Raw genomic sequence first — 19,586 nt, forward strand, 5'->3', positions numbered from 1 at the left:
ATCTTTTACTTCTCGATTGATTAGTTATTTATTTGATCAGTTTTGTTCACAATAAAGCAGAAAAAAAAGAGGTTATCTGCAGATCTAGTCATGTTATTCTAAAACAGTTTTGATTGTTTCTGTTTGGAATTTTGGTTTAGATGCAGTGTTAGACAGAGTGAAGTTGGTGGCTACCGTGGGAAGTGACAGCAAAACAGTTGTGCTTCTATTGTAAGAGTGAGGGACAACTCGTCCAAAGAACAGGGATGACCTGATCACTACAGTTTGTTTCATATCCTGTGTTTGGGTAATGTCTTTTGACAGGTGAAGGACCTCTCTCTCTCTCTCTCTCTCTCTCTCTCTCTCTCTCTCTTTCTATATATATATATATATATATATATATATATATATATATATATATATATATATATATATATATATATTGAAGGCTTTTCCTCTCAAGTTAGGGATTGTGATTCTATGCTAAAACTTGTAGTCATATTTGCTTAAAACATGAGGGAGATAACTAGGTGGAGGCTAACTGTACAAGGATAATTTTATCTTTTAGAAAATAAAAAATGTCATATGTATAAAATTAAAAGGGATACTCTATGGATAAAAATAAAATTTTGAATTTTTTAAAATTTAATATTATATATATATGTATATATGTGTGTATTTATTGTACAATCGTACCTAATTCTGTGATAAATGGACTACAGATTTGGACGGACTTACACTTTGGGACCCACATCCGCTATCAGTCGACGACCACATGCTCTCATCGCAACCGCGCTGCGCTGGCTGATAAAAATCTGGGTGGGACTCAGACCCACTCGCCAACCCGAACCAGCGAAAGCGTAACATCGGCGGACGCCGCACGGTCTTCGAGTTCAGACACCAGCCCAAACAATAAATAAAGAGTACAAAAATACACTTGGTTTCCTTTCCCTCTCCGTGGCGGTGTCGTCATCGTAATTCGCTCCGCCCTTCTGCTCTCCTCCCTCCTTTCCCTCACCCATCTCAAATTTAGGGTTTGGTTTCTTCTTATTCTTCCTCGCTCGAATCTCTTTCCCGCCACCCCCCCTCCCTCCAACAGGATCGAGGCGGAGGAGCAACGGAAGCGCAGATGGCGAGCGGCGGCGGGAGTTCGCTGGTGCCGGTGTTGCCGCCGTTCCTGACCAAGTGCTACGACATGGTCGACGATCCGTCGACCGACGACACGGTCTCCTGGAGCAAGACGAGCAACAGCTTCGTGATCTGGGACCCCCACGCCTTCTCCCAGGACCTTCTCCCCAAGTACTTCAAGCACAGCAATTTATCGAGCTTCGTCCGCCAGCTCAATACCTACGTGAGTCCCTCGCCATGACCCCTTTCCCTCCCTCCTCTTGTCCTTTTCTTCTTCTTTCTCGTTTCTTGGATTGTTTTCCGCGCATCATTTAGGTTGGGCATGCTCTTGCAATTCTTGTTCTTGATTTCTTTACCGAATTTAAGACGCCATGGATCGTAGTTGAACAGCATACGCGGTGTGTTGTGCTCAAATTGGGGGTTCCATTTACGCTGATGCTTTACTTGCTTATTAAGTCCTATTAGGAGACCGCACGATTCCTTTGTTTTCTGGTGTATTATTGAGATCTGACGGCTTTACTTTATCGTGATACGATGATATGTAGAGCTGAATGTGATCCATGATTATTGCGGAGTTCCTATTAGCTTATTTTTAGTGTATTGTTTTAAGAAGAAGAAGAAGAAAAAGGGGGGGTTGGTTTCTTGATTCAGTTGTAGGTCTTGGTGTTTTGTTCTTGAATTCAACCGATCCGGATGATACTTACCTCAGGTGTTTAAATCATCTGCGGATTGAGATGTTCTTTCAGAATCCCCTTCCTCTTTCTGGGTTTATATCTTAAGTGAATGCAAAGGTTTGTCTCAGTATGGTTATGATTTGTGATAGCTTGGAATAGTGTGTTCTTGTAAAATTCAGTAACAAGAACTTGTGGTGTTGAAATTATTCGACTTACAGAAAATAGTAACTTGTTGCTAAAAATTGTTACTCTATCTCTATCCGCATAAATAAATAAACCAGATCAGACAATAATGCTAAATGCACAATAGTTTCATTAGTTAGTAGGTATGTTCTGTGTATTTTTTTTCCTTTTAATTTTACTTGGGAATTGGTGCAAGACAGTCAACTTATCTGTGAGCGACTGCAAGTTGATAAGCTTATTGATCTTGTGAAATATAATGTTCCATTGCTTCCTTCATGCTATTATCATGTTTTTGGCATAGTTAATTTTGAGAAGTTCAAATAGATGACACACATAAAAGTGATGGGTTGTAAAAGAAAGATATGCATTTAAATAAACACAAACACCAGCATATGATATTTACCATGTCATCGTAATAAATAATCAGTTGCACAGTGAGAACTCATCCTACACCATCGTATATTTAGTTGAAATAAACCACAATCTTTTTATTTGTGACCAGCAAACATGATATGTTTATTTTAGCATAGCAGTACTTCACATTTTTAGATTGCAATAGCTTAACAAGTGTTTTTCACATTATGCCATTCTATCTATCGATCAGGGATTCCACAAAGTTGACCCTGATAGATGGGAGTTCGCTAATGAAGGATTTCTAAGAGGTCAAAAGCATTTGCTGAAGACTATTACAAGAAGAAAGCCGGCACATAATAATATTGTTAGTCCGCAGCAGCAGCCCCATCCGAAAACTGAATCTGTAAATGGAATCATCGAGGTTGGGAACTTTGGGTTCGAGGAGGAAATTGAAATTCTCAAGAGGGATAAGAATGCCCTCATGCAGGAGCTAATAAAAGTGAGGCAGCACCAGCAGAACTCTGAACTTGAACTACATAGCTTGGTCCGACGAATTCGCTGCATGGAACAAAAGCAGCTAGAAATGATGTCGCTTCTAGCTATGGTCGTTCAAACTCCTAATTTTATAGCACAACTAGTTCAGCAAAACGTCAATGACAGGTGGAGTAACATAAACAAAAGAAGAAGGCAGCTTCCTCCACCAGAACACAATGTTTTAGAGGGTACAGAAGCAGTTTCCGATGGGCAAATGATCAAATACCAGCCTTTTGCCCCAGAAATCATGAAATCATCCTTTTTGCCTGTAGCGAATTCAAAAGAATCAGGCAGTGTGTTCAACGATTTGCACTCAAATGGAGTTAGCATGACGGTCGGAGATGATCTCGCTTTGCCCTTCCAAGAAAATGGGTCTCTAACAAATCTGGAAGATCTGGAGCAACTTTTAGCCAGTTCGGCAGGGGAGAACAGTGAGCAAATCGAACCTGGAGCTTTAGCAGAGTATATGAGGAGCCTTGATTTTACTGAACAGGAGACTGATGGATATATGGGAAATCTAACATCGGAAAAAGGCAGCAACAACATGGTTGTATGGTAGTACTTCATGTTTGCAGCTACTCAGGTTTTGTGGTTCTACTTTTGCTCTTGTCTCTACAGTTTCCAATTACCGCAGATTATTTCTAATACTTACAGTTAAAACCAAACAGTACATATTACATCTTACGTCTACTGTTGACTTAGACATGATTTCCTAGTTGGAATGAGTAATACATTCAAAGCATTCATATCAACCTAACCTTTGTTCATTCTGCTTGCTTATCTATCGTAAGACATTGATTTTTATTTTTATATTTTTTCTGCAATACTCGGTTCACTTCTCCAATAGTGGTGTTTGAAATAATTTCTGATTTCAGCTTCCTTGCTGATGTTGATCAGAAAGGGTTAAGTATTAAAAGATCCTAGCAGTGTTAATTACTTATTTCAGTTCTTCCATGTTGATGCTACTTAGAAAAGGCTTAGATAGATTATTTGACTTTTTAATAATTTGGTATCGGACAAAAAAGTTTTTAGAAAGATGTAATGGACTTTGGAAATATTTTCTATTGGTTGGAAGTCAATAACGAAGTAAACGATGGAGAGTCGTAACGTCTTTTCCTATCATGATTATGACTCGAGGGGATGGGATTAATAGTACACTTATTCATGGGGGCAAGCAAGGCTTGAACGGTGTTGACTACGGATTACAAAGCCTGGAATAACGTCGAGGTGATATAGTATTATATAATTGAGTCCAATGGTTTGTTTTTGGCTCTCATGGATATTAGGTTTTGGTACGATGGAATAAAAAAAAATTATTTCTTTTGGGGTACGTACTAGATAGGCTTTGAAGAATGATCTAATTACGTAATTAGTTACCTTTAGTATTTCGATCCTTATATTTTAAAAAATTATATTGATATCTCTATAATTATTAAAGGGAAACATCTAGGTCAATTTATCTTAATGACGTCGGTTTTACTAACAGAAATACGAAAACAAAATGTAAAAAAATAATTTTAATGTTCTAGTTGATGGTGGCAAACGACGTCGGTGGTGATAAACGATGATGCCGCTTGAACAGCGGGTGATTGTTGTGAATAAGGAAAACGACGACGAGATGTGAGAGTCGCTCCGCATCTACATCAACGCCAACGTAGTTATCGAACGACATCGCTCTACATCTGCATTAGCCTTGATGCAAATAACAAGCGACCTTCACTTTTTGTTGTCACTCTCAATATCCATAACAGTCACCCGCGACCTCTTAGTGGTGTTGTCGTCCGTCACCATCGACGTTGTCCGCTTTCACCAACTGAAATATTAAAATTATTTTTTTACCCTTTATTTTTATGTTTTCGTTAGAAAGCCAACAACGTTAGGGTAAATGGACCTAGTTGTTTCATTTTCATAACTATAAGAATGTTAATATAAAATTTTAAAATATAAGGACCGAAATATTAAAGTTAACTAACTACGAGGGGTAACAGTAATCTATAATTGTCCCACGTATAAAAAACCAAATTGGTCCGGCTTAATGAATTGGGTTAATTCAGGGGAAGTCCATTTGGACAGTTCAATTCGTACTAAATGAAACGAAGGATTCAAAGATAGAAATATCTTTATATGTCCCTTCAAATCTCGGAAATAACATATTCCTCCAAATATTAACATCCTTCCCATGCATTCCTCCCTTTAAAATCTATCCAAAAACTCAAATCATATAATTAAAATTATTTAATTTGAATTAAAAAAGATATTTATTTACATAAATTATTTCTAATATTTATAATCCGCATAAGTTTTTAAGCTAATTTTAAATTTAGAGGAATAACTATTGAAATCATATATTTTAGGTCGTATATAATTATAATTAGTATGTATTTATCTATACATATATTTTAACTTCATTAGTTATTTTACCATCAAAATTGGACCTTCGATCGGGCCCTGATTGAACTAATTGATCGCCCTAATTGAACTAATCGATCGAGCCATATGGGTCGGATGTAGATTGCTCCGACTCGGTTACTGTCTCTGTGTTAGTCTCTCTCTGGTGCACTTCCTCGTTGCTCTACGCCCACCCGTTTCTTGCGACTGCGATCACCATCGTCCTCAGTTCCTTCGGTCCCTTCCCCTTCTCCTCTTCCTCACTCCATCCGATCGAGTTCCTTCGTCGAGCACAACATTCTCCCACGGCTTGATTTCGAACAGCGTCGTCGAAGGCAGAATCCCGAGGCCTTTAAGAAGAACAAGTAAAAGAATGTGGTGGATAGGGCGACGTCGGAGGATCCGAGTTTAGGCAATGGTAAGTTGTCGTTAATTAGGAATCGACATTGCTAGGATGGGATCGGGCATCGGGTCTTGGAGAACAGATCGGTGGTGGAGCCGAAGAGCGAGAATTCGTTGCTCAACTGTGTCTCTTTTGCATAATGGAGGCAAAGGAATATGACTTCTTGTCCTGTAGAAGAGAAACCAATTTTTCTGATACATGAGTTAGATATTGTTGTGGGAAACAACTTTGAGTCGTGGCCTCGGGGCCGACGCGGCTCGGTTCGGGTCCGGATGACGGGGATCTCCCTATGGCGTTCCTCGAGCCCGCTGAGGCGGTCGTCCGGAGGGGACATTCGGCTTCGCACCTGCACAAAGCATACTGCTTCCTGAGCTGCCCGCTTGCAGGGGGCAGGCTGGTAGCATCTGACTTTGTGTTGGCGTGGCGTGAAGAATTGAGCTTTGGCAGAATTTTAATGCGCCTCGGTCGACGTTCCGGTCTGCATTGACCAGGTGCTATTGCGTGAGGCGTCATCTGACGTTAGCCGAGTCTTATCATAATTACTATCCTCATCATATTCCCCCCCCTCTTTCTAATGAACGAGAGGGTATTTATAGGGAAGCATACTGCTTCCTGAGCTGCCCGCTTGCAGGGGGCAGGCTGGTAGCGTCTGACTTTGTGTTGGCGTGGCGTGAAGAATTGAGCTTTGGCAGAATTTTAATGCGCCTCGGTCGGCGTTCCGGTCTGCATTGACTAGGTGCTATTGCGTGAGGCGTCATCTGACGTTAGCCGAGTCTTATCATAATTACTATCCTCATCATATTCCCCCCCCCCCGAAGAAAGTCATGCCATAAAAAGGGGGGTCCGAGGCATGGCTTCGACTTTGAGAAACTGTCCCAGCCGAGCACCTTGCTGGAGGGGTGGGAATCGTAGAGTTTAGCAACTAAGAAGGGTCGGATGTGCAGCGGTGACCCAGGTAGCGTGCGGCCGACGAGCACACTTAGTAGGGCAAGCCGACGCATGGTATGACCTAGGTGAGCATGGAGTCGAGGAGGACGACGTAGGTGAGCTGGCTGTGCGCATGGGGCCGAGGAGCCGAGGAGCACGACGCAGGCGGGCTGGTCGCACACATGGGGCCGAGGAGCCGAGGCAGGCTGGCTGGCCGCGCGCATGGGGCCGAGGAGCCGAAGAGCCGAGGAGCTGAGCCGAGGAGGACGACGCAGGCGGGTTGGCCGCGCACATGGGGTCGAGGAGTCGAGGCAGGCAGGCTGGCCGCGCGCATGGGGCCAAGGAGCCGAAGAGCCGAGGAGCTGAGGAGCCGTGGAGCACGACGCAAGCGGGTTGGCCGCACACATGGGGCCGAGGAGGATGACGCAGGCGAGTTGGCCGCGCACATGGGGCCGAGGAGCTGAAGAACCGAGGCAGGCGGGCTGACCGCGCGCATGGGGCCTAGAAGCCGAGGAGGCGTGGAGCTGAGGAGCCGAGGAGCACGACACAGGTGGGCTGGCCGCGCAGGTGTGTCTCGGGAAGCATGGGGCCGAGGAGCACGACGCAAGCGGGCTGACCGCGCAGGTGTGTCTTTGGACGCATGGAGCCGAGGAGCACGACGCAGGCGGGCTGGCCGCGCAGGTGTGGTCTCGGGCAACATGCGACCGAGGAGGACGATGCAGGCGGGTTGGCCGCGCACATGGGGTCGAGGAGGACGATGCAAGCGGGTTGGCCGCGCACAAAGGGCCGAGGAATCGAAGAGCCGAGGAGCACGATGCAGGCGGGCTGGCCGCGCACATGGGGTCGAGGAGCCGAGGCAGGCGGGCTGGCCGCGCGCATGGGGCCAAGGAGCCGAAGAGCTCAGGAGCCTAGGAGGACGATGCTAGTCATAGGTGCCCAGCAAGCCAATCACGTGAGTGATGGCACATGTGACTTGATACAGAATCTTTTTGCTTATTATATTTTGGCGTATATCACTTTATAACTATTGCATAAATGCATACATATATTGTGATATCCTTGGATTTGTGAAATGGGAATCGGATCGTGATGAGATCACGATAATGAGATCGATTCACCTTTAAACACATATCCTAAATAATCCCAATCATAGGTTACTCGAGAGGGACATCGTGATAACCGGATAGACTGATGTGCTGTATACCCGTTCATATGATGGATGCAGCTGGTCTCATAGTTGCTCGTGTAGGGACACTAGGGATACAGTACAGGTGCTCATTGGAGAATGAGTTCACTGATTGATCCGCTTACGAAATGCTGGATGGTTGATGATGCCTTATTGTCAGACAGCGATTCCGTAGTCCTAGTGGTGTATCTGGTCCTTAGATTTGAGACACCAAGGATGTCCTGTATGAGTGCTCCACTCTTTGATACCAGACTTATAGGTTTGGCTGTCCCAGATCTAGTACAACTGGTCATTGGGAGTGGTAGTCGACCTTACGAGGGCTATTTAGTGTCGATAGAGGATCATCCACTCTTGACGTCATGAGAGGAATATCTCATGTGTTCTTGCTCAGATAAATCCCTGGCCAGGGTCATTCGGGTTGAGAGAGAAAGAGTTCTCCGGGAGAATCCGATTAGAGCGAGACTCGAGTAGAAACCGTATGGGTCTGACAGCACCATGCTCGATATACGGTCTCTGGGATATTAGATGGATAAGGGACTATAGGTACACGATAACTGAGGACAGACAGGTCCAATGGATTAGATTCCCCTGTATCGTCTGAGGACTACGGCGTAGTGGCCTAGTACGTCCGTAGTCGATGAGTCAAGTGAATTATTACAGAGATAATAATTCACTGAGTTAGAAGGAGTTCTGACGGGTATGACTCACGGCCAGCTCGATATTGGGCCTAGAGCGTCACACACATATGGTAGGTATTGCGATGAGTTGAGATTCGGATATGAGATATCGGACGGAGCCCTTGTCTTATTGGATGCAGATCCAATACCCACTAGGGGAGGACCCATTAGGGTTTGACATGGGACCTCTATAAATAGGAGGGATTTAGAGCCTCATAGGCTAGAGTCTTTGCTTGTCTTTCCTATTCTCCTCTCCCTCTCCACCTCAGAGCAGGCCTGGAGTTTTGAGGAGCGTCGTCGCAACCCTGCTGTGTGGATCACCGCTAGAGAGGAGGACACTTGACCTCCTTCACCCTCTCCTAAGGATTTGTAAGGAAACAGGGATATACGATCTCCCTAGGTAACACAATCTACTTTATACGCAGTTTTGAGTTTCGCAGATTTTGCGCACCAATCTTCGCACGACGACGAACATCTTTTTGGGAATCGAGGATTTTGTTTTCTTGTTCTTCCGCTGTGCATGTGATGTCGCCCCCATGATTTCCCAACAGACGACGCAGGCGGGTTGGCCGCGCACATGGGCCGAGGAGCCGAAGAGCCGAAGCAAGCGGGCTGGCCGCGCGCATGGGGCCGAGGAGCCGAAGAGCCGAGGAGCTGAGGAGCCGAGGAGCACGACGCAGGCGGGTTGGCCGCGCACATGGGGCCGAGGAGCTGAGGAGGACGACGCAGGCGGGTTGGCCGCACACATGGGGCCGAGGAGCCGAAGAGCCGAGGCAAGCAGGCTGGCTGCGCGCATGGGGCCGAGAAGCCGAAGAGCCGAGGAGCACGACGCAGGCGGGCTGGCCGCGCAGGTGTGGTCTCGGGCAACATGCGGTCGAGGAGGACGATGCAGGCGGGTTGGCCGCACACATGGGGCCGAGGAGCCGAAGAGCCGAGGAGCACGACGCAGGCGGGCTGGCCGTGCACATGGGGCCGAGGAGCCGAGGCAGGTGGGTTGGCCACGCGCATGGGGCCGAGGAGCCGAAGAGCTCATGAGCCGACGAGGACGATGCAGGCAGGTTGGCCGCGCACATGGGGTCGAGGAGCCGAAGAGCCGAGGAGCACGACGCAGGCAGGCTGGCCGTGCACATGGGGCCGAGGAGCCGAGGCAGGTGGGTTGGCCACGCGCATGGGGCCGAGGAGCCGAAGAGCTCATGAGCCGAGGAGGACGATGCAGGCGGGTTGGCCGCGCACATGGGGCCGAGGAGCCGAAGAGCCGAGGCAAGCGGGCTGACCGCGCACATGGGCCCGAGGAGCCGAAGAGTTGAGGAGCACGACGTAGGCGGGTTGGTCGCGCACATGGGGCCGAGGAGCCGAGGAGCTGAGGAGGACGACGCAGGCGGGTTGGCCGCGCACATGGGGCCGAAGAGCCGAAGAGCTGAGGCAAGCGGGCCGAGAAGCCGAAGAGCCAAGGAGCCATGGAGTTGAGGAGCCGAGGAGCACAACGCAGGCGGGCTGGCCGCGCAGGAGTGTCTCGGGAAGCATAGGGTTGAGGAGCACAACGCAAGCGGGCTGGCCGCGCAGGTGTGTCTCGGGACGCATGGAGCCGAGGAGCACGATGCAGGCGGGCTAGCCGGCCAGGTGTGGTCTCGGGCAACATGCGGCCGAGGAGCACGACGCAGGCGGGCTGGCCGCGCAGGTGTGTCTCGGGACGCATTGAGCCGAGGAGCACGACGCAGGCGGGCTGGCCGCACAGGTGTGGTCTCGGACAACATGCGACCGAGGAGCACGACACAGGCGGGCAATCACCCGACATTCCGGGCCCTCCTTCTAGCGCCAATCTGTTGTAGGAAAAAGCTTTGAGTCGTGGCCTCAGGGCCGTCGCGGCTCGGTTCGGGTCCGGATGATAGGGATCTCCCTGGGGCATTCCTCGAGCCCACTGAGGCGGTTGTTTGGAGGGGACCTTCGGCTTTGCACCTGCACAAAGGTCGGGCCGAGGCGCTCGGCCCGACCCCTCCGACGATCAAGTTAGCTGATGTAGATGGGGTTTCAAATGAAGAAGGGTTTTTGTGTGTCTGTCTCTCCCCCTCTTTCTAATGAACGAGAGGGTATTTATAGGGAAGCATACTGCTTCCTGAGCTGCCCGCTTGCAGGAGGCAGGCTGGTAGCGTCTAACTTTGTGTTGGCGTGACGTGAAGAATTGAACTTTGGCAGGATGTTAATGCGCCTCGATCGACGTTCCGATCTGCATTGACCAAGTGCTATTGCGTGAGGCGTCATCTGACGTCAGCCGAGTCTTATCATAATTACTATCCTCATCAGATATGTTATTATTTTATATTAAGTTGTTGATATTTGTATATGTTTCACAAATATTAAAATTATTTTTATGATTTTTCAAAAATTTCTATCAACATGTGTGGGTATTAATATATTTTTATTTTATATTTATTTTTATAGTAACTTACTATTTTGTGATAGATCTGAAGTTTAAAGGAAAGAGATTTTTTCATCAACTGTGGCCCTACCAAGAGATTTTTTTTCGTCACTTATGGTCTTACCAAGAAGATATAATTATTTTTTTAATAAAAAATATTATTATAAAGATAAAAATTTGAATTCAAAAATTAAAAAAATAATCTTCTATAAATTATGAATATTAAAATGATATTTTTTTTATATATTTAGAATATGATAATTTAATGATGTTAGAGTAATGATTTTAAAAACCTATTGGAATATGAGATCCTAAGAATAGAATATTAGATAACTTAATTAAATATGAAAAATTATATTACTAAGTCAAAAATAAATTTAATTTAACTTAAAAAATATTTAGATATAAATATGTCTCTTGAATTTCTTCTCTTATTATTAGTTTGAGCTCGTTGATCGACAAAATCAAACATATTTGATTTATGATTTATTCAAATCGGTTTAGAATGATTCCAGATATGTTTTATAAGAATTCAAGGTTAGTTTCATCAAATTCTAATTGAATTTAGTTTGATTCAAATCGATTGAGTTATTCCAATTAAGGTTCTAGTTGATTAAGAATACTATGCTTGGTCCACAAGCTCATGGCAGTGTAAAACCACCACCAATGAACATAGTAATCGTACATCAAATATAAATATATAAATATAAATGAATGATCATAATTAATTATATATCTTTATCGAGAGCAACATTATTCTACCTCCCCCCCACCCCCTCCCAAAAGCAGCATTATTCAACCTCCCAAAATTAGCTAAATTATGAGCAAAAATATTGGAGTTTCTATTGATGTGCAACCATGGGATGACATGCATGTTAGAAGCAATATGGAACATGTGGAGATGCCATGGGATGCTTGAGGGGGGCTAGAGATGGTGCGTTTGGAGTCGGAGCAGACTTTAAGTTCCCTCTTTTTCCACTAGTGTAAGGGCGACGGTACAGTGAACAGGAGAACCCACCACCGATTGACAGCTCTGCCACCCGACAGATAGAGCGTATGAAAAAAAAGGAAGTAGTATAACTGGCAAAAGCAAGCCATGGGCTGCTGCGGTTTGCGTTGTACAGCAAAACCGACCCTCCAACTTTGATTGCTCATTACTGCGCCGAAAGAGAATAATAATAATAATAATAATGATAATAATTTATTATTATTATTATTATTATTATTTTATGATTAAGAGGAGTACTTGGGATTTTGTAGATTTCCTTTGTTCATTCACAGTTGTGATCCATTACATTACAATAATAGAACATTCATCCCCTCCAAACCCTACAGTGACTTGTATGAACAGATCTTTACTTATATTAATAGCATTCAAATATCATTTTGTTTTACTCTTTACCTTTCGTTGTATCATGAATCAAAATCATCATCGTATGCTTTTAACACCATTAATAAATATTAGTTCCTAAGCTCCAACTAAAGGGCGTAGTAGGACTATATTGAACCACTCGCTAGACTTTATGAAAATTAGCTGATCTGACTAACCGTAATCGATCAAATGACTGATTGGGTCGTCGAACTGCCAATCTCGATCAAAACTTGACATATTACCACGATCTGATCAAAACTCGACATATTACCTACCAGTGCAAGTCACACTTAAAAAACAAAACGATTGGATTGGATTGGATTGACTCCATACGGATATGTGAATCCGACCCAACGAAGATCATGAGCTTGGATTCATCAGAGAATTGGGGATCTGGAGATACCAGCCAAAGCTCTTGTTCTACCCCCCCCCCCATTAAATCTTCTGCATTGCAATCAGGTCCGACCCAGAATTATGATGCACTGGGCCTCTTTTAATGCTCAGACCCTAACTACTATGGTTGTTTGATTGATTTAAATCAGATCTGACTTTCAATGAATCCAGACCAAAAGGACTATTAGTTAGGTATGAATCCAACGTAAGATCGACAAAAGGTACAAAATTAGGCTTGTGCTAATTGATCAGGACTACTGTCGTTTATGATATCGCAAGGAACCTAATTTCATTATTTGTACTAATCTTTCTTTTCCACCGAATCCTAATCACTTAAATCATAACAAAAAGAGAAAAAACGTGGCATCATCATGTCAAAGCTATCTAAATCAACAACAAATCTCAAACAAAATTAAAAATAAAAAAATGTCCCAAAAGCATATTCTAAATCAACATTCATTAAATTTTTCGGATTTTATTCATACCCCCACAATAAACTAATAGTTTATTTTGTCCAATCCATTTTGTTCTCATCTTTGAGATTCTATTTCATGTAAAAATCTTGTGCTGTTAGAGCCATAATTTCTAAAGACTCGTTTTCTAAAGATGTCCCACATATGTGGTGTGAGGGAATACACACTATTTGGTGGTATGACTTTGTCCCCAATTCCCCTCTCTGTTTCACCATACTTCAACGACGTCTATTTCCCTCACAAAGGAATAGAAGAAAACAAGTCCATGAGGCTTCTTAAAGATATTGGTAGCCTCCATAAACATGCATTGTACAATTAGTCCATGACACGGCATGTTATTTGAGTCCCACATTCTGCCGAGTTTGCCCCTCCCCCCTCCCCCCTCCCCCCTCCTGGAATCCGAATCCCCATTTAAAGCTGTGCACTCTTTTTGTCACCCTCTCATTCCCACCAAGGGCACATCTCTGTGGCAACAATATAGTGAAAAAAGCAGCCAACCTTTGCGTGCATTGCAGTGCTACAACCACCACCCAATTGGATTCTCTCTCTCTCTCTCTCTCTCTCTCTCCACACATGGAAAACAGCTGTGGATTAGTACATAGAAAATGACCTCCTTTCCCAAGAACTTTTTGCAACCCCCACAGCTCTTTTAATTAATCCCCGGGTCACAGGTTAGGCTGGCCATGGAGCACAGGGTCAAAAGCGAAGGTGGGTAGCTGGTCCCTAGGTGTGGTGGAGGGTTGTGCTTCGGACCATTGTGGTAGAATAAGAGTAGGGTTGGCATCTGGCCAAGAAACAGTACCAGTGTGAGCTTGTAAGCATGGGTCGAGATCATAGCGCAGAGCAGTAGATATGTCACGGGGGGTGAATCCAACCGGAGCACTGCGATTGGCTCTGACAAGCTGCCCTCCTGTGAGGGTGGACCCTCCGTCACACGGACGGCTACATGAGTTCTCTAAATCCCAGCAGTTACCATCTCATTTGATCATAAAGAAATATAACTATGATTCGAGCAAAGTAATTACCAAACCTTCATTACTTCTCTTGGGAAAAGAAGTCGAGCCGAACCGAACAATGTTGCCTGCAGCTGCAACAGAAATCAGGAAGGAGAAAGGTTGATGAAAGCATTCAAGAGTATTGATCAAAATAAATGCTTATCTTGCCTTTCTCCTTGGACTGCAGCCATCCTCCCTGCTTCTCAATGCCCCAAATCCGAAGAAAGTGCAACATTTCAGCAGCCTACTTCACAATCCAAAACAATTTTTAGCGAACAAGGGAGGTTAAAGTTAAACTACTTATGTCCGTTGTATAGAGAGAGAGAGAGGTCACAGACGACTGATCGAGATCAGACGGCAAGAAGTGGGGCCGCCCTCCGCTGTCATGTAGCAACGGCTAGTGTCTGCCGACGTGGAGAAGCCATGTCACCGAAATGGAGGCCACGGCCGCGGCATGACAGCAAATGAGCCACTCGCCCCTGGTTGCAGCTGTTGTGTCGAGTGGTTTCCTTCTGCGGAGCATTCAATAGCCACTAAGCATACAATGCATTAGATGTTCGAGCTGGCGAACACTTGAGGTGAGAGAGAACCAAGTCCAGAGCCAATAGAGGCTCGTATTGCACAAAGACATGAGTTGTATTCATCCCTGGCATTCATTACTTGCTTTTCTTCTTCCTTGTGACATCACTTCCCAGTTGCTTTTTCAAGGCCAGATGGTTCCTTGTTCTTGGAGGCTACTGGTGTGTGGGGCGGGCATCAGCTGCCACTATATGCATGTGATCAGATGAGGATGAGGCCCTGCATCAGCAACAGGCACAACAAGAACAAGAAGTCAGATAATGTGGTGTCAGATATGTGACCCAGCTAAAGGGTTGGCTGAGACCACAGTTTGCAGAATTCCAACTCAAATAATAATTTGTATCTTTCATTTTTAAGGTGAAAATGTGCTTTTATAAAAGAGAGAGAGAGAGAGAGAGAGAGAGAGAGAGAGAGAGAGAGAGAGAGAAACATGTCCTCAATAAAAAAATTGCATGATAGGAGCCAAACAAATGAACTAGGGTCTGTGCCAGAGAGGTTCAAATAAAGCAGCTATTATGACAGTATTTGGCATCAAAGTTGAGACCACAGGAAATGTGTGCTGATGACAAAAAGTACGTTTGTGCAAAACAACTAGGGTTTTACTTCAGACAGCAAAAGTGGTGGTTGGCTTGTTATTAAAATCATATTTCTGTATTCCGTTTTGAAAAGTCACAAGAGTTGCTCAGTAGTAGGCCATGGATGATCCACTCCACCTTGAAAATTAGTAGGTAGGTCACACATGTCATATTGTATATAAAATTGCATTCTGCATGTTACCACTATTATAGTAACCATTACGACTTCCAATTCATGCAGCACATATTTGGTAGAAAACTTAAGTTGATCAATTTAACTAACATATCCAAGAAAGCCATGAGCACACCCATAAAAACCAATTAGTTAAGCTGATTATATAACACAAGTTAACTCACTGGAGAGTAAAATTATCACTCGGTCCCAATTTTGGAAGAAAGCCGACTTTGATGTCGATTGCAGTGTACATTTTGAAGTTTCCAAAATATATATAGCCATGCACTCAACCAAAGGAATCAAGAAGAAATAACTGGCAAGCGACTGACCAACTACATGCATAGGAGGTGGGATGAAACTATTTAATGCCCACCCCCTTGTCTAGTTTTTTACTCCAATTCTTCACCACATGTACTACTATTTTCTACAACACTACTTGAGGTAACAAAGATTCCATTGCATGCTTCAACTGGTAATATTATTATTAAATACCACTCCATGTGCATAGTAATAACAAAAATAATGTCACTTGTAAAAATAATTAGGGGGTCTCTTCTCCGATGAAACAACTCTCTCCCTCTGCTCCCAATAAAACGCCAGCCTCGTCCTCACCTTTCCACTACCACACCTTTCTTTTCTCCTCCCCCAAGGAACATAAGACGACGAGAGAGCTCTCGCCTCAACAAAATAAAGATAAATCAGTGAGACAGAGAAGGAGAGACAAGGTAGCTCAAGGCAGAGAAGAAAAGAGAAGCAAAGTTGAAGAGAAGAAGTAGAAATGGTTTCTTCTTCTTCTTCCTTATTCTTCCTCTTCTTGTTGGGTTCAGTTCTGTTCCTCACCAATGAGGCTACATCTCTTCCGGAGCTACCCAACCTCACCACCCTCTCTTTTGAGGAAGGCTACACGCAGCTCTTTGGAGACTCTAATCTATTGCTACACCGAGATGGTAGAGCTGTCCATCTTGCTCTCGACCAGCGAACTGGTACTTCTCTTATCTTCATCTCTTGCTCAGCCTCTCCTTTTATCTCCTCTACAAGAGGATAAATGGATGCCTGTCTAACCGTATACAGCTCTTTTAGGTGCTGGATTTGCGTCACAAGATCTTTATCTGCATGGATTCTTCAGTGCCTCCATCAAACTACCTTCAGATTATGCCGCTGGAGTCGTTGTCGCCTTCTATGTATGCTCCTTTTCTCCGCACTAAGTTTAACATTCTTCTACTACTCACTGCTATTATTTTCTTAGGAACACTTCCAGTTAAGCAAGAACATTTCAAGTTTGCATTGACTAAAATAGACTCCTATTCTTTTTCCTAATGTTTGTTGCGTTCATTGATAAAAGGGTCATCAAGTCTCGAGGAAAATTTTTTGTTTCCCAGTCTCTTTGCCACCTTGACTTGGACTTTGGCTGTGCAAACCAGTTGGATTTCTTCTGTCATTCTGGTTTCCATTCCTGGAATACTAATCCTAATAGTTAGCACAAGTTTTCTTTACTTGCTTTTTGTCTTGTTTTAGTCAGCTTAGAACAGTTTATGAAGGATCTTGCTCTAACTTCCTTGGAAGTTTTCTTTTGTAATTGTCTCATATACTCAGAGAGTTGCAATTTGCAGTATATGAAAATGCTACTTTTGATGACAATGTAGATGTCGAATGGAGATGTATTCGAGAAGTCACATGATGAACTGGACTTCGAATTCTTGGGGAACATAAGGGGGAGGGAATGGAGGGTTCAGACAAATGTTTATGGGAACGGGAGCACAGCAGTTGGAAGGGAAGAGAGATACCAACTTTGGTTCGATCCCACAGAGGACTACCACCAGTACTCCATCCTGTGGAGCCATGAGAGAATCATGTAAGGCTTACATACCAAATTATTTGCCTCTTCTCAGGATCTTGCTCATTAAATTGAGTGTTTGATAATGAAAGTCTATAATTTTTACAGAGAGTGTATCTATGATATTTTGTGCTCATCTTTAAATTATTTCTAAAATTTTCTACTTAGGGTCTTTGGTTTGTTTTCTTTAACCATCTTCACCAGGTCTATATTCTTTTAGGTAGCTTAATATGTTACAACCAAGAGTTATGTTATGCTTACTTCCTGAAAATTTCTCTGCCTTTGCTTTCTAATGCAGAATAGATGAAGTACTAGGGAACAAAAGGACAACTATACTCTTATGACTTTTGGAATGAAAGTCACATGCATCCTACTTGTTATACGACAGTGGATGTATAGCCCCATTGTTAACTACAAAGACTTCCAGATCATAACCTGTCCTTATCAACCCCCCTCTTCCTTTGACCAATTTATTTTAATATTGAAAACACGCTCACAGTATTAGATAACACATCATATTCCAAAAATCTCAACTCTCTCTCTCTCTCCATACATGTTAGTAGTTTTATGGAGAAAAGCTTTAGGTCCATCTATATATAAGTTAATGATATATTATGTCAGATGTCTTTAGATATTGTGATTGTTTCTGATTTAGGATCTTCTAGTTATTTCTCTACACGCTTTTAAATATTCCATACTTAATTGGTCACAAGAAGCATGGATGGTTGCTTCCTAAATGTACTACATCTTCGCTTTCCTTCGCAGACAAGAGAAATTAGAGAACAAAAAGGCAGCCTCACTCATTCTTATTAACGAAAGTCTACATACAACCTATTTTCTATAGATTAGCAGCTGCACAGTTTTATAGTCACAACAAGCTTAACATTACAAACAATCTGATATTTCATGTTCTCTTCTATGTGCAGATTTTACATTGACAACATTCCCATCAGGGTGGTGGTGAGGACACAAGCCATGGGTGGGGATTTCCCCTCAAAGCCCATGTCCCTGTATGCCACCATATGGGATGGTTCTACCTGGGCCACCTCTGGCGGTCGCTACAAGGTCAACTACAAACTTGCCCCTTACGTCGCAGATTTTGCTGACCTCATCCTCCATGGCTGTGCTGTTGATCCTAGTGATCACAAAACAGCCTGCCAGGGATCTGATGCTGTATTGTATGATGCCATCACTATGTCAGCTGATCAACGAACGGCAATGGCCAAGTTCCGAAAGAAGCACATGACCTACTCTTACTGTCATGATCGCATTCGTTACCCAACACCCCCACCAGAGTGTATGTTTGTTGGTCCTGAATCCCAGAACTTTCTCGCATCAGGCGAGGCAAAGTTCAACTATCGCCACCGCCGTGGTAGGCGTTATGGCCGAAGCTCAGTAGATGCAGTTCTTTGAATCTAAGTGATTGAACATTGAATAGGTTCATGTACTCTCAGGGTTTTTTTCTTTTTTTCCTGTGTACCACGCATTTTGGTGTTGTATAGCAAATTTATTTGGTGTGGAGTTTGGGGAGCTTTGAGTAGAGCTATGTTGGGTCGATTCACATGGGTTCAATGACATACACATGTACTGAGGTTTACCACATAGCCCGAGTCGATACAGTATGAGCAGTACATATCGATCTGACGAGCAACTGAGATGTGGATTGCTCGAGTCCTCGTCGACACACCCTAGCATATCGTGTGTCGGTACACCAGTATGAAGCAGTACATACCATATTGCCAACAACCTTGAAATGTACAACTAAGTCTTTCAAAGCTTGTTTCAGGGTCTATTTTGTTCATCATATTGTTCTTCCAATCTTTCTAGTTTCCTTCACTTGGTCCAGCACAGTGTCAATCTTCATGCTCAGCATTCAAGTGAATGCTTTTCTTTATGGTGGTAGCTCAATAGGGCCATGGCTTTGTAAAGGAGTTACGATTGTGCTTGAAGAATTGAATGTGTTGATCACTTAGGAAGGTCACTATTAGCAGTCTTTAGTCGACATGGAGGTTGGCCTCCATGTCCCTTTGCCCTCTACAAACTCTCAAGGTTTTAATGTCTCGAGTGTAGGCATATGGGCCCTCAGATTGGATGGAATCTGGACTAAAATAAGGTGACAAAGATGATCAAGGTGGATTGGATTTATTGCCAAACCCAATCAATGAGAAGACACCTACTGTAGGCTGTAATATCAGTTGTTTTCAGATCCTGAAATTGACAGTGAGATCAAATAAAAATCAAGTCTCTTTCATGATGCAATCATAAATCCAGTTCAGAGCTGTAATATCTGTCTATAAAGTAAGCCAACAATGTCTGTTGTCTAGGCTGGGAGAAGTCAAAA

At 43.8% G+C, this 19,586-nt stretch overlaps 2 protein-coding genes across 3 annotated transcripts; both read left to right on the forward strand.

The window, feature by feature from the left end:
- The first annotated feature begins 959 nt into the window (after window positions 1-959).
- On the forward strand, window positions 960-3,604 carry LOC103976754 (heat stress transcription factor A-1). The gene is made up of 2 exons (XM_009392074.3): window positions 960-1,330; window positions 2,569-3,604. The coding sequence occupies exons 1-2, from the start codon at window positions 1,109-1,111 to the stop codon at window positions 3,409-3,411; spliced, it is 1,065 nt and encodes a 354-aa protein (XP_009390349.2). The 5' UTR covers window positions 960-1,108; the 3' UTR covers window positions 3,412-3,604.
- Window positions 3,605-16,017: 12,413 nt separating this feature from the next.
- On the forward strand, window positions 16,018-18,785 carry LOC135631149 (probable xyloglucan endotransglucosylase/hydrolase protein 28). 2 transcript variants are annotated; one of them, XM_065138592.1, is made up of 4 exons: window positions 16,018-16,394; window positions 16,492-16,592; window positions 17,055-17,263; window positions 18,172-18,785. In XM_065138592.1, exons 1-4 carry the CDS (start codon window positions 16,190-16,192, stop codon window positions 18,656-18,658), a joined length of 1,002 nt encoding a protein of 333 aa, XP_064994664.1. In that variant the 5' UTR covers window positions 16,018-16,189; the 3' UTR covers window positions 18,659-18,785. The 2 variants fall into 2 exon arrangements, with proteins under 2 accessions (XP_064994664.1, XP_064994663.1); XM_065138591.1 differs by having other exon boundaries at window positions 16,019-16,394; window positions 16,483-16,592.
- Window positions 18,786-19,586: the final 801 nt, after the last annotated feature.

This window comes from Musa acuminata, chromosome BXJ3-2 (assembly GCF_036884655.1).
Source record: "Musa acuminata AAA Group cultivar baxijiao chromosome BXJ3-2, Cavendish_Baxijiao_AAA, whole genome shotgun sequence".
Lineage (NCBI taxonomy): Eukaryota > Viridiplantae > Streptophyta > Magnoliopsida > Zingiberales > Musaceae > Musa > Musa acuminata.